This window comes from Triticum aestivum, chromosome 7A (assembly GCF_018294505.1).
Source record: "Triticum aestivum cultivar Chinese Spring chromosome 7A, IWGSC CS RefSeq v2.1, whole genome shotgun sequence".
In the NCBI taxonomy this organism is placed as follows: Eukaryota; Viridiplantae; Streptophyta; class Magnoliopsida; order Poales; family Poaceae; genus Triticum; species Triticum aestivum.
Window position 1 is genome coordinate 1,531,064 of NC_057812.1, and position 12,514 is coordinate 1,543,577.

Sequence of the window (12,514 nt, forward strand, 5' to 3'; positions counted from 1 at the left end):
CCGTTTGGCATGTCCACATACACATCAGCAGAATGGTTCAGTAGAACGTAAGCATCGTCACTTGTTGAAGCTAGTCTTACTCTTTTGGCCCATGCATCTATTCCGTTTCGGTTTTGGGGTGATGCTTTCGTCACTGCATGCTTTCTCATAAACCGTACTCCCACTCGTGTTTTGAACATGAAGACTCCCTTTGAGGTTCTCCTTAATGAACAACTTGATTATACCCTTTTCAAGGTTTTTGGGTGCGCTTGCTGGCCGCATCTTCGTCCACATAACAAGCGCAAGCTTGAGTTTCATTCCAAGAAGTGTGTCTTCCTTGGCTATAGCTCTCTTCATAAAGGTTACAAATGTCTTCATGTTCCCACACATCGTGTCTATATATCTCGGGACGTCGTGTTTGATGAGCATGTTTTTCCCTTTTCCAAACTTCTTGTGTCCACTGCTGAACCATCATCTATGCATTCATCCTCTGTTGCCTCTGACCAATTTGATGATGTTGCATATTCTCCTATATTGTTGCCTAATCATGGTGCAGGCATTGGACGTGGGGCTCGTTTGGAAATTTTGGAGGCGCCATCGCCTCCCTCGTCGGTCTCACCAGCGGCTCACGACGGTCAGGGTGCGCCTCTGCATGGCCTCGGTCCTCGTGCCCATGCACGTTCGACCGATCACCCAGCGACGTCGTGCGTCTCGGTGCCTCTGGTCTCTGGGCCGCCTGCGTTGGCACCTCTGGCTCCTGGGCCGTCCGCCTCGGCGCCCTTGCCAACCGTCTCGGCACCCCTGGTGCCTCCGTCGCTCGTCTCGGCGCCTCTGGCCTCTGGGCCAGCCTCGCCACCTCGGCTTGTCACGCCAGTCTCGTCGCCCCCTCGGCCTGCCACGCCGGTCTCGGCTGGGCCGAGCTCACCCGGCTCCGGCGCCCTCTCGCCTGTGCTGGCTGAGGCATCTTAGTCGCTGGTCGGGGTGTCTCCATCGCCGTCACCATCGCCGTCGTCAGTCAGTCCAGTATCGACTGAGCCCTCTCCGGCTCCTGTGGCTCTCGCGGCTCCTCAACGACCACATACGCGGAGCCGCAGTGGTGTTTTTCAGCCCAAACAGCGCCATGATGGTACTGTTGCTTGGTTGGCTGCATGTCTGGCTACTGCTCGTGCGCATTCGGCCTCTGAGCCTCGTACGTATCAAGCTGCTCCGAGTATACCTCATTGGAGAGAGGCCATGGAACAGGAGTACCATGCTGTTCTTCGTAACAAGACATGGACTCTTGTTCCGCCACCACCCCGTGTTAATGTCATTGACTCTAAATGGGTTTTCAAAGTGAAGAAGCATTCTGATGGGTCTATTGAGCGCTACAAGGCGCGGCTAGTTGCCCGAGGTTTTCGGCAGCGCTATGGTCTTGACTATGAAGACACCTTCAGTCCAGTGGTTAAACCTACTACTATCAGGCTTCTTCTCTCTCTTGCAGTTACTCGGGGTTGGTCTCTTCGTCAGCTTGATGTGCAGAATGCTTTCCTCCATGGTGTACTGGAGGAGGAGGTCTATATGAGGCAGCCCCCTGGTTTCTCTGATCCTGATCGTCCTGATTATTTGTGTCGTCTCACCAAAGCACTCTATGGTCTGAAGCTGGCTCCTCGTGCTTGGCATGCTCGTCTTGCGACAGCTCTTCGTGCTCATGGTTTTGCATCATCGGCTGCTGACTCTTCATTATTTCTCCTACAAAGGCCCGAAGTTACTATGTATCTGCTGGTCTATGTGGATGATATTATACTTGCCAGTTCCTCTCCATCGGCTGCTGCTGCTCTTGTTCGGTCTCTTGGTGCTGACTTTGCGGTCAAAGACCTTGGGAAGCTTCACTACTTCCTTGGCGTGGAAGTTGCTTCCGGTTCTGATGGTCTTGTTATGATGCCGAAGAAGTACGCTTTGGATTTGTTACAGCGGGATGGGATGCTTAAGTGCAAACCGACTACTACACCTATGTCTACCACTGACAAGATCACTGTTGTAGATGGTGAGCTTCTGACTTCTGCTGATGCGACACAGTATGGGAGTATTGTTGGTGGGCTTCAGTACTTGACAATCACACGTCCGGATATTTCCTTTGCTGTCAACAGAGTATTTCAGTATCTCCAGGCACCTCGGGACACTCATTGGTCTGCGGTTAAGCGCATTTTGCGCTATATTCGCTTCATGTTGTCCTATGGTTTGCACATTCGACCGAACTCCTCTGGGGTCATCTCGGCTTATTCTGATGCGGACTGGGCTGGCAGTCCGGATGACAGGCGATCCACAGGGGCTATGTTGTGTTCTTTGGTTCTACCTTGATCGCCTGGAGTGCTCGGAAACAAGCTACTGAAGCTGAGTATAAGGTATTGGCTAATGCAACTGCAGAAATTAATGCAACTGCAGAAATTATCTGGATACAGTCTTTGCTTCAGGAATTGGGTATATCTCAATCACAGTCTCCTATTCTTTGGTGTGACAACATCGTTGCTACATACCTATCTGCTAATCCGGTATTTCATGCCCGAACGAAACACATTGAAGTCGACTATCATTTTGTACGAGAATGTGTATCTCAGAAGCAACTACAGATCAAGTTCATCTCTTCCAAGGATCAACTTGCAGACATCTTCACCAAGCCATTGCCGCTACCACAGTTTGAGACTTGTCGGCGTAATCTTACCCTTCTAGATTCTTTAGGAAGTGGCTAAGATTGAGGGAGGGTGTTAGATTATATAGTTCCCGTATATGTGTACGTATGATGTAACATTGTACCCCTTCATTATATATATGTGATAGGCCACCCCTAGAGGGTTGTGCCGGTTCTCCCAAACCTATTGTCTTACAGCGATGGTTGCTGCTTTGGTTCGTTGTGTGGAAGATGATAGAGGCGTCTCAACTTTCGTAACATGAGAGCCCACGTATATATTGATTGGGGGAAGAGAGACGCCTCGTAAGCGTTACAGAGAATACGGTTGCGATCACAACCGAGAGGGAGAAAGGTACATTCGGGATAAACAGGGAGAAGAGATAGAAAGATAAAGGGAAACTCTAAGATGGATTCTCTCCAGGTGAAAACTCAAGATCTTTGATTGGGCGACGACCTTGTCTGTGCATTGTTTCCTTCTTGGAGGTGTTGCTTTTGGAAAAAAAAATTTGTGGCCCGGGTGTTGTCTTCTGTGGTGGTTAGACTGCTGTTGTTGCGAGTTTCAATCACCGTAATGGGGTCTTTGTTTTCTTTTTCTCTCCTTTTTATTTTTTCTTGGCTGTGTGCATCCTTGATGCCTTTGTACATCTTGTTGGTGTAGAGGCTGTGTGTAATTGGTATCTTCACGATATTAATATATTCCCCTTATCGGATCTGTTTAGGTGAAGAGTTTCTATTCTAGTATTTCAAACGACCTTGGTAAAGATCACACTACTGGAATCACACCCTACGCCGAGTGCCAGAAACACTCAGCAAAGGGCCAAAACAACTGGGCAAAGTCTTTACCGAGAATTGTTCTCGGCAAAGGCCACCGGGCATACACCTCTTAGGCAAACATAACTTTGCCGAGAAGCAAACGACGGGCACTCGGCAAAGAGTGGCCCATCTTTGCCGAGAAAAAAATAACAAATAGTGAACAACCACGTTTTCACGACCTGACAGGTGGGCCCGACGTCCTACACCGAGCGGATGCTTTGCCAACCAAGAGCCCCTATAAGCAAAGCTAATGAGTAGCAAACAGCCATGTGTTCACCACCTGTCAAGCAGGTCCCACGTCCTACGTCGAGCTGATGCTTTGCCGAGTGCCCCTCTTGGCAAAGCTAACAAGTAGCAAACAACCACGTGTCCACCATTGCCGAGTGCCCCTCTTGGCAAAGCTAACGGGTAGCAAACAACCACGTGTCCACCACCTGACTGGCAGGTCCAACTACCTACTCCGAGCAACTACTCTGCTGAGGGCTACTCTCGGCAAAGCAAACAAATAAGAAACAACCACGTGGCCACCACCTGACAGGCCGAGCCTGTGCTTTGCCGAAAGACTTATTTCGTTTGTCGAGACGTTGACGCTCTCGGCAAAGATGCCAAGCTCTACAAGTCGGCACATTTTGCCTTGAGCTTTCTCGGCAAACTTAGCATCCTGCTCCAGTTCAAGAGCACTATTTAGTGACACATGTATGCAATCAGATCAGTATATATAAAAAGCACACGTACACACAATTGATAATTGTACACTGTAATTATTCATCTCATATTAAACAAATGTTTATTTATATAAAAATGGATTTTAAATGTTGTTCCTGCATTCTAAAAAATATGTGCAGCTTTTTTTTGCGAAGGAAAAAATAATAAAAATATGTAGCTATCACCATAGGGTCAGGTGCTCCAGTTCAAGAGCACTATTTAGTGACACATGTATGCAATCAGATCAGTATATATAAAAAGCACACATACACACAATTGATAATTGTACACTGTAATGATTCATCTCATATTAAACAAATGTTTATTTATATAAAACTGGATTTTAAATGTTGTTCCTTCATTCTAAAAAATATGTGTAGCTTTTTTTTGCGAAGGAAAAAATAATAAAAAATATGTAGCTATCACCATAGGGTCAGGTGTGGCAACGCAAGATGAAAATAATTGGGAGACAAAACAATATGGGGCTATATGCCCTGAAAACGACCAAAACAAGCGACATGTTAACTACTAATCTATTTATGAGAGTCGGATCATCAATACATATAACTACTATACGTTATACTGAAATGGGAGACGGAAAAGTAAGATGAATTTTTTTTGGCCCACTGATGCCCAAGCGATTGCAACAATACCATTGTGTACCAGATAGGTGGATGACTTTTGGTCGTGGATACATGAGAAGAACCGAATTTTCAATGTCCGGTCGGCGTACAAAATGCTTGTTCCCACAAAGCTGAGGCGTGAAGCATGGCCAGGTGGACGCGGTGATTCGTCAAATTCAGATGCAGAAAAGGCGTGAACTAGCCTGTGGAAAACTCAAGTGCCATCCAAAGTTAAGATATTTCTTTGGAGATTAGTACACCAATCTCTTCCCTCTGCTGATTTACTGCGTCACTGAAATATGTCAACTAAGTCAACTTGTGGAATTTGCGGTTCAAAAGATTCTTGGCAACATTCCCTCTTATCAGGGTTGTGGTCACCCTGTGGGCTGTGTAGCACGCACGCAGAAAAACGCTCCATGAACATACCTTCCAGTATGCCTAACAAACCTCAGGCAACACTTGCGACCAGATCAGTACGCACGCGCTCGGTGCTACCGGCCGCTGGACATGGGTGCTTCAGCTAACAAGTGCGCATGTATAACTGACCCGGCTACGCTCGAGGCACTTGCTTGCTTAGAGGCTCTTTCTATTGCCTTGGACCTGGATATATCACATATTCACATGTTATAATAGCGTCGGACTTCCAAGAAGTTGACACGAACATCAACAAAGGCATGGGAGGATCATATGCGGGTATCGTTAGAGAGATCATCGTGACAGCTAATTAGTTCACAACTTGCTCCTTCATCTTCGAGGGACGTGATTCGAATATCGAGACACATAGTCTCGCAAATCATACTTTATGACTTTTTTTGTATGCTATGTGTGACTCCTTGACACTCAGACCTAAATTGTATCCATATGTATTCCGACTATGATCAATGAATAAAAACTACTACGTTATATAGATCTTTGGTGCGATATCCTGCGCTTGGCAAAGCAAAATTGAGCTGATTGAACACATAATGCACCACCACTGCCACAATAGCGATGGCCGCCGCTCTGGTGCCCCACGTCCTGGTCGTCCCGTTCCCGGCGCAGGGCCACATGATCCCGGTCCTCGATCTCGTAGGCTTCCTCGTGGCCCGCGGCCTCCACCTCACTGTCGTCGCCACGCCCGCCACTCTATCATTCCCATAGCTCAAGAAGCTAACTATTTACCATCGCCCAAGGTTAAAGATACTCCCTCCATTTTTATTTACTGCATATTAGAGTTTGACTGAAGTCAAATTTCATAAAGTTTGACCAAGTTTATAAGAAATAATATAAACATTCATGATAACAAATCTATATGATGTGAAAGTACATTCAATTATAAATCTAATTGTATTGATTTGTTATTGCTTATGTTAATATATTTTTATAAGCTTGATCAAAGTTTATAAAGCTTGACTTTTACCAAAGCTAATACGCGGACTACATAAAAATGGAGGGGGTACTACCGGAGGGACACTCCTGCAGCAGCTCCTAGCCCTTGAGAAATTACATATTGCAGGCTGCCCCAACTACTTGAAGGGAGCCTTTTCAAGAGAAGGTGCTTACTGGGATTCGGTTGAAGCATTTCAAATGGAACCACATAGCACATGTTGTAAGCAATCGAAACTGTGATACAAAATTCCTAATAGAAGAGATGACAGCTTATTTAGTGAGATTCAGTTTTTTGCTTGATCACATGCACTGTATGCTCAGGCTACCTGTGCCCGTGCTTTGTGTATGCTGTCATCGTGGTACTCCCTCCGTTCGGAATTACTTGTCTCGTAAATGGATGTATCTAGAACTAAAATACGTCTAGATACATCTATTTCTGCGACAAGTAATTCCGAACGGAGGGAGTATATGTCAAAACTCAAGAGCAATTTTATATGTTCTTCCTCCACAACTATTAGTAATCGTGCTCATCAGCAATCGCAACTGTTAGCTTCTGCCACAGACTAGGATTTTGGTTCCCGGTCAAATATGTTTGTTGCTCTCGTAAATTCACAGACAGTCAAATGGTCCCTCTGATCCAAAATAAGTGTAGTGGTTTGAACTGTTCAAATTTGAACTAAACCATCACACTTATTTTAGATAGGGGGACCATTTGACTTGTCATCAGGTGCACCATGTGAAGCTATCACCGTAGGGTCAGGGGTGGCGACCGAAGATGAAAATAATTGGGAGACAACTTAACATGGGGTTATAGGCCATGAAAATGACGGAAACAAGCGACGTGTTAACTACTAACTAATCTACTTATGACTTATCAGAGCCGGATCATCACGACTACATACTCGTGCGACATCCTGCGCTTGGGAAAACAAAATTAAGCTGATCGAACACATAATTCACCATTGCCACCATAGCGATGGCCACCGCCGCCGCCGCTCCAGCGCCTCACGTCCTAGTCGTCCCGTTCCCGGCACAGGGCCACATGATCCCGCTCCTTGATCTCACAGGCCTCCTCGCGGCCCATGGACTTCGCCTCACCGTCATTGTTACCCCGTCACTGGCCCGCTCCTCGCTCCCCTCCTCGGCGGCGCCATCCGCGCAGTCACTCTCCTGTTTCCAACCCACCTGGCCTTCCCCGCCGGCATCGAGAGTGCCAAGGGATGCCCGCCCGCTCTCATGGGCACGCTCATCGTCGCCTTCACGGGGCTCCGCGGTCCGCTCAGTTCCTGGGTGCGCGCCCGCTCCGGCAGCCCCGACCGCATTGTTGCCATACTCTCCGACTTCTTTGGCTGGACGCAGCCGCTCGCCGCCGAGCTCGGCCTACCGCGCATCACCTTCTCGTGCTGCGCCGTCTACGGCGCCGCCGTGCTCCACTCGCTCCTGCGTCAGCTGCCCAGACGCGAGGACGAGAACGACGACGAGTGCCCGATTCCATTCCCAAATCTCCCGAGCGTCCCGGTGTACCCGAGGCGGCAGCTCTCGTTGATGTACCGGACCTACAAGGAGGGCGACGAGGTGGCAGAGGGGATGAGGAGCAACTTCCTCTAGAACCCGGATTGCTGGGTGTTCGTGTGTAGCACATTCCGGTGGCTCGAGGGACATACATGGAAGTGCCTCTCGCTGACATGGGCTTCCGGCGCATGCGTGCGGTAGGACCATTGGCGCCAGAGGCCGATGCCACGGAAAACCATGGTGGAGAGACGGCGGTAACCACGGCCAACCTCTGTGCTTGGCTCGACAAGTTCGAGGACGACAAATCCGTCATCTACATATCAGCTTCGGGAGCATGGCTATGCTGCAGCCAGGTCATGCGGCGGTGCTGCAGCCAGGTCATGCGGCGGCGCTGGCTACTGCCCTGGAGCGGACGGGTGTGGCGTTCGTGTGGGCGGTTTGTCCGGCTGTGACGCTCCCGAACGGGTTCGAGGAGCGTGCTGTGTCGGGCGGCAGGGGCACGGTGATCCGTGGATGGGCGCCGCAGGTGAATGCACTACGACACCAGGCGTTGGGTTGGTTTGTGACGCACTGCGGGTGGAACTCGGTGCTGGAGTCAGTGGCGGCCGGGGTGACCATTCTAGCATGGCCGATGACTGCCGACCAGTTTGTGAATGCTCGGCTTCTCGTGGACGAGCTGCACGCTGCCGTGCCGGTTTGTTGGGGCGGGGTTAAGATGGCACCGAGCACCGACGGGCTGGTTCGCGTGCTCGAATCGACAGTCGTGGGGAAGGAGTGGGACGGGGAGTTGGGCGACGTTGCCGCCCGAACCAAGGAGCTGGTCGAGGAGGCGGCGGCGGCGCGGTGCGAGAAGGTGGCAGCTCGTGGCGGGAGGTGGAGGAGCTGGCGCGGGAGCTCCGCGAGCTTGGAAGATGATTTTTTTTTCAAGAGAGATATAGCTGGTGAAGCTAAGCTGCATCTGCTTTGCATCAAAAACTTGGAATAAATGGCAGAAACTTGGGGTGTGTATTCAGTTGTGTTCATTCCTGCTTACAATTAATGATTCATGATGACTGCTGGAATGTTTGGATGGGGGTACATGTCTTCAAGGTTGGTGATCAAAAGCTTTTGGACTGTGGGGATTTGGAATTTGGAAAGCTTTTGCAGATGTGATTGCACAGCTCCCACTCACAGATCACCCTCAACCTTCCATATTACACCTGTCCGCCACTACAAGCAAATCGATCGCTGCCCCGTCGCGAGGCGATCGGGTAGGTGAAGTAGAGCAAAAGCCTTGATTCGGTGGAGATTTGTTACTGAGACTAAGATGCTCTCTCTGATCCAATGCAGATGAGTGTTCAGAGTGAATGAAAAAAAACAGTGAGCCCTGTAAAGTTGCAATTCTGAGAAACATGCTGGTGGTGGTGGTGGAAGTACTAGTAGGAGCAGAAGCAACAACAGCAGCAACATGCTAAATAGCCATCAACCAGAGCGGCCGGACAAGCAGGCTTCAACAGGGAATTGCATTCAGATCTCCCGTCTTAATGAAAACGACGGTAATCATCAGGCAGCCAAAATATCCAAGTGCATATCTCAACATGAAAACAAAACATCAAAAATGTTCGCAAGAAATCATCAATCTGAGAGAGTTGCCATTTTTTCTGACAAAAGGTAATATATCTACTTGAATTCATCCAGTTGATACCAGACAGAATCGTAAGACAGGTGCAGAAATAATCAATTGATAAACAAAGTCGCACTTTCACTAACTTACACAAGCTCTGCCAAAATGAGGTCAGAAAATTATAAGCTAACCGGCCTGACAAGTTAAGATAAATGCATGGACAGCACTACGGTGGCTGAAACGCAGAAATAAAATTGCATTTATTCTCTTACTGTGAAATATGATTACAAGCAGAAATAAGGTTGCATTCATTCTCTTACTGTGAAATAAGATTGTAAACAAAGTTGTTATGCATTACAGAGAATGAAGGTGAAGCTTCATTGAACTGGCAGAGAGATCAACTCCACAGGCAACAGCCATAACCACGACTTACCATTGGCTGTTTCTAAACTTTCCATCAAAGCTCTACTGAATTCATTAGCCAGAACAAATATAAATAAAAAGAACCTGCTCCAAGGCAGTGTTTTACCAAAATACTGAATGAATAAGGTCAACTAGACATCACACGAGTAACCAGTCTGATTCACATTTTAGTAGAATACCAGGTTCACAATCTGCACTAGCTAGAATTTAGGATAATCATAATAACTGATTAACACATGCATGTCAAGAGCAGCAGCCAGTGCTGGGCAAACATGAACAAGAGTAAAACTGTAGGTTTACCAGGGATTTTCTCTGGAAATCAAGAAGGCAGGAGTGTAAGCACCAGCCAATGGAGCCACATGATTCAAGCAGATTCCAAAGTACACAGGCAAATACTTCAGCCGACAAAAGAGCCAAATCTTGAAGGAAGCACAAGGGTGATTTTAAGGTAAAAAAACTACTGTCCATCTGCATCTGCTAGTGACTCTGAATCAAGGTTTTGGTTACCAGTCGAAATTTCAAGATTTCCCATGGTTACCACGTATTTCCGTGCCCCTCGGTAAATCGTCATACCGAGCAAAAAATACCATTTTTTAAATTTTTTTGAATTTAAACACTCGATTTACAGTAAGGTATGTAGGGTCTAATTAATGCAATGAAAGTTGGTTATGGCATGTTGGTAGCAACCTAGTTCCTGTTTTAAGAGGTCTCTGGTTTGAATATTCGTTCATTTTCTTATTTGAATTCAAAATTTAACTACAAAATTCGCTCGAAATATTCTCGGTATTTGTCGGTATTTCTCGGTAACCGTGGTAACCACATTTATCAGTCCCCCTCGGTAAAATTACCTCATTCGGTAACCAAATGACAAAACAGAAATCATCCTCTTTCGAATGGGCGACCTTGCTTTTCTTGTAGCTGCGGTGGAGAAGGAGGCCATTGCAGACATTCACGTGGATCATGCCCTCGTCCTTGCTATGGTGCAGGTAAGGGAGGGAGAGGTCGAACGGGGCTGCTGCGCCGTCGCGAAGTGGTGGCCATGCCCGCTCTTGTGGACGGTTATGTAGAGGAAGCCAGCGAGGGTCTGGGGCAGCTTCATGCGGTTGGCGGGGTCGGCGATGAGGTCGCGCCAGGGCACGGAAACGCACTTGAAGCGGTGCACAGAGCTGGCCGGGAGGCGGGAGAGGATCTCCAGGATGAGATCATCGGTGAAGAGGCTGGCCGCCGTCGGCCCCGGATGGTCGTCCAGCCTCGGCTTGGTGTTCCGCTCGAGGATGTCCCCCTTCTCCGCCTCCTCCATGGAGCAGAATCTGGAGTGCTTCGTAGGAAGGCCAGTGGACAGGGGTCAGGCGAGCTCAGGTCGATATGCACACGGGATGGTGAAAAATCATCGATCTGCAGATGGGGAGAGGAAGATCTGTCGGTGCTGCGTTGTGGGTACCTGGACGTACGGGTCGATCTGCCGATGGAGAAAGAGGAGATCGTCGATCTGCCTAAGGAAAATCGATACGCCGGTGGTGGGTACCACCTCGACGACGACGGCAACGGTTAATGGGGACGCTGGCGGCGGCGCTTCGGTTCTTGTGCGAAAGGGTCCAAGGCCATAGGCCATATATATACCATCAAAAAGAAAAGAAAAAAGAAAGAATCATATGGGGATCCCGGCGGCAGCGCTTCGGTTCTTGGGGGACAGTCCGACCTTGAAATTTCTTCTTTTTTCGCTTTTCTTGTGCGAAAGGGTCCAACGCCGTAGGCCATATATAGGAGTATAATATACTGTACCATCAAAAGGAAAGCATCACAGATCCTTAAAAAGTAAAAACACACCCATAGAAAGATATAATTACATTCAAATCTTTGGGCTTCTCAAAATCTTCTTCCTTCTACATCCAGCAGCGGCGCAAATATAGACCAGCAGACGCCGGCGCCGCGATCTACAAAGCAAATCGCTGTTCCAGAGAGAGAGAGAGAGAGAAAAACACCGATAAGGGACTGTAAAGACTCCAAAGACCATGAAAGCCGGCCGAATCCAGACGGATCCACCAGAAACCTAAAAGGACTGGATCCCGATAGACCCGCCGAAAACACGGCCCTTCTCCGGTGGTGAACACACCAACGAAACGAGGAAAGAGCATGGAGAACATTATTCCTTGGCGTGGACAGCGCCGCCGTCTCAGCGCCCCAAACGAAACTCGAAAACTCGCTAAAGAAAACCTGCAAAAAAATCACCCATGCCATTGCATGCTAAGTCTAGATCAGAAGCTAACCTCACCACCGTCGAGGACCATGCACCGACTTTCTCTTCTCCGGTGACCTAGCCAGGGCGTCTCGCCATTGAGGATCATGACATTGGATCATCAAGGCCGCCATCGAGCATCACCTGTCGACAGCCGTGGCTCGACCATGCATCATCGTCGCTGTCTAGCAGCAGCCAGCAGCCCACCAGCTTCTCCGTACCAGAGGCTCCTGATGAGATCCAGCCTCCCTGCCATTGCCGGCACCACGCGGGCTTTGCCCGGCTGCTAACCCTGCCGGTGGCGAGAACGATTGGATCACAAGTGGCGGCAAGGTCAAGTCGCCCATGCGTTTCCTAATTGACTTTGGTTAGCCGACCTTAAAGTTTCATCTAGGCACCGCTCAAATACAACTTTGGAAATTTGATTGCAAGTACGAAGTTGTCAATATGTAGTTTGATGTTCAAACAAAATTGCTTCAAAATATCAATTTCCACATTGGAAGTTTCTAAAATTGGACTTTAGGGGTTTGAAGCAATTCACTTGGCGTCTTGTGCATTGGTTTTGCAGCAAAATGTTCATATAATTG

General features: G+C 48.4%; 1 protein-coding gene and 1 pseudogene across 1 annotated transcript; one reads left to right on the forward strand and one right to left on the reverse strand.

Annotated features, from left to right (window-relative positions):
* Positions 1-7,129: 7,129 nt before the first annotated feature.
* Positions 7,130-8,988, forward strand: LOC123149983 (flavonol 3-O-glucosyltransferase UGT89B1-like; annotated as a pseudogene).
* Positions 8,989-10,133: 1,145 nt separating this feature from the next.
* LOC123147350 (F-box protein At1g31080-like) lies at positions 10,134-11,277 on the reverse strand. The gene is made up of 2 exons (XM_044566582.1): positions 11,133-11,277; positions 10,134-11,001 (listed from the first exon to the last, which is right to left on the reverse strand). The coding sequence occupies exon 2, from the start codon at positions 10,989-10,991 to the stop codon at positions 10,650-10,652; it is 342 nt and encodes a 113-aa protein (XP_044422517.1). The 5' UTR covers positions 10,992-11,001; positions 11,133-11,277; the 3' UTR covers positions 10,134-10,649.
* Positions 11,278-12,514: the final 1,237 nt, after the last annotated feature.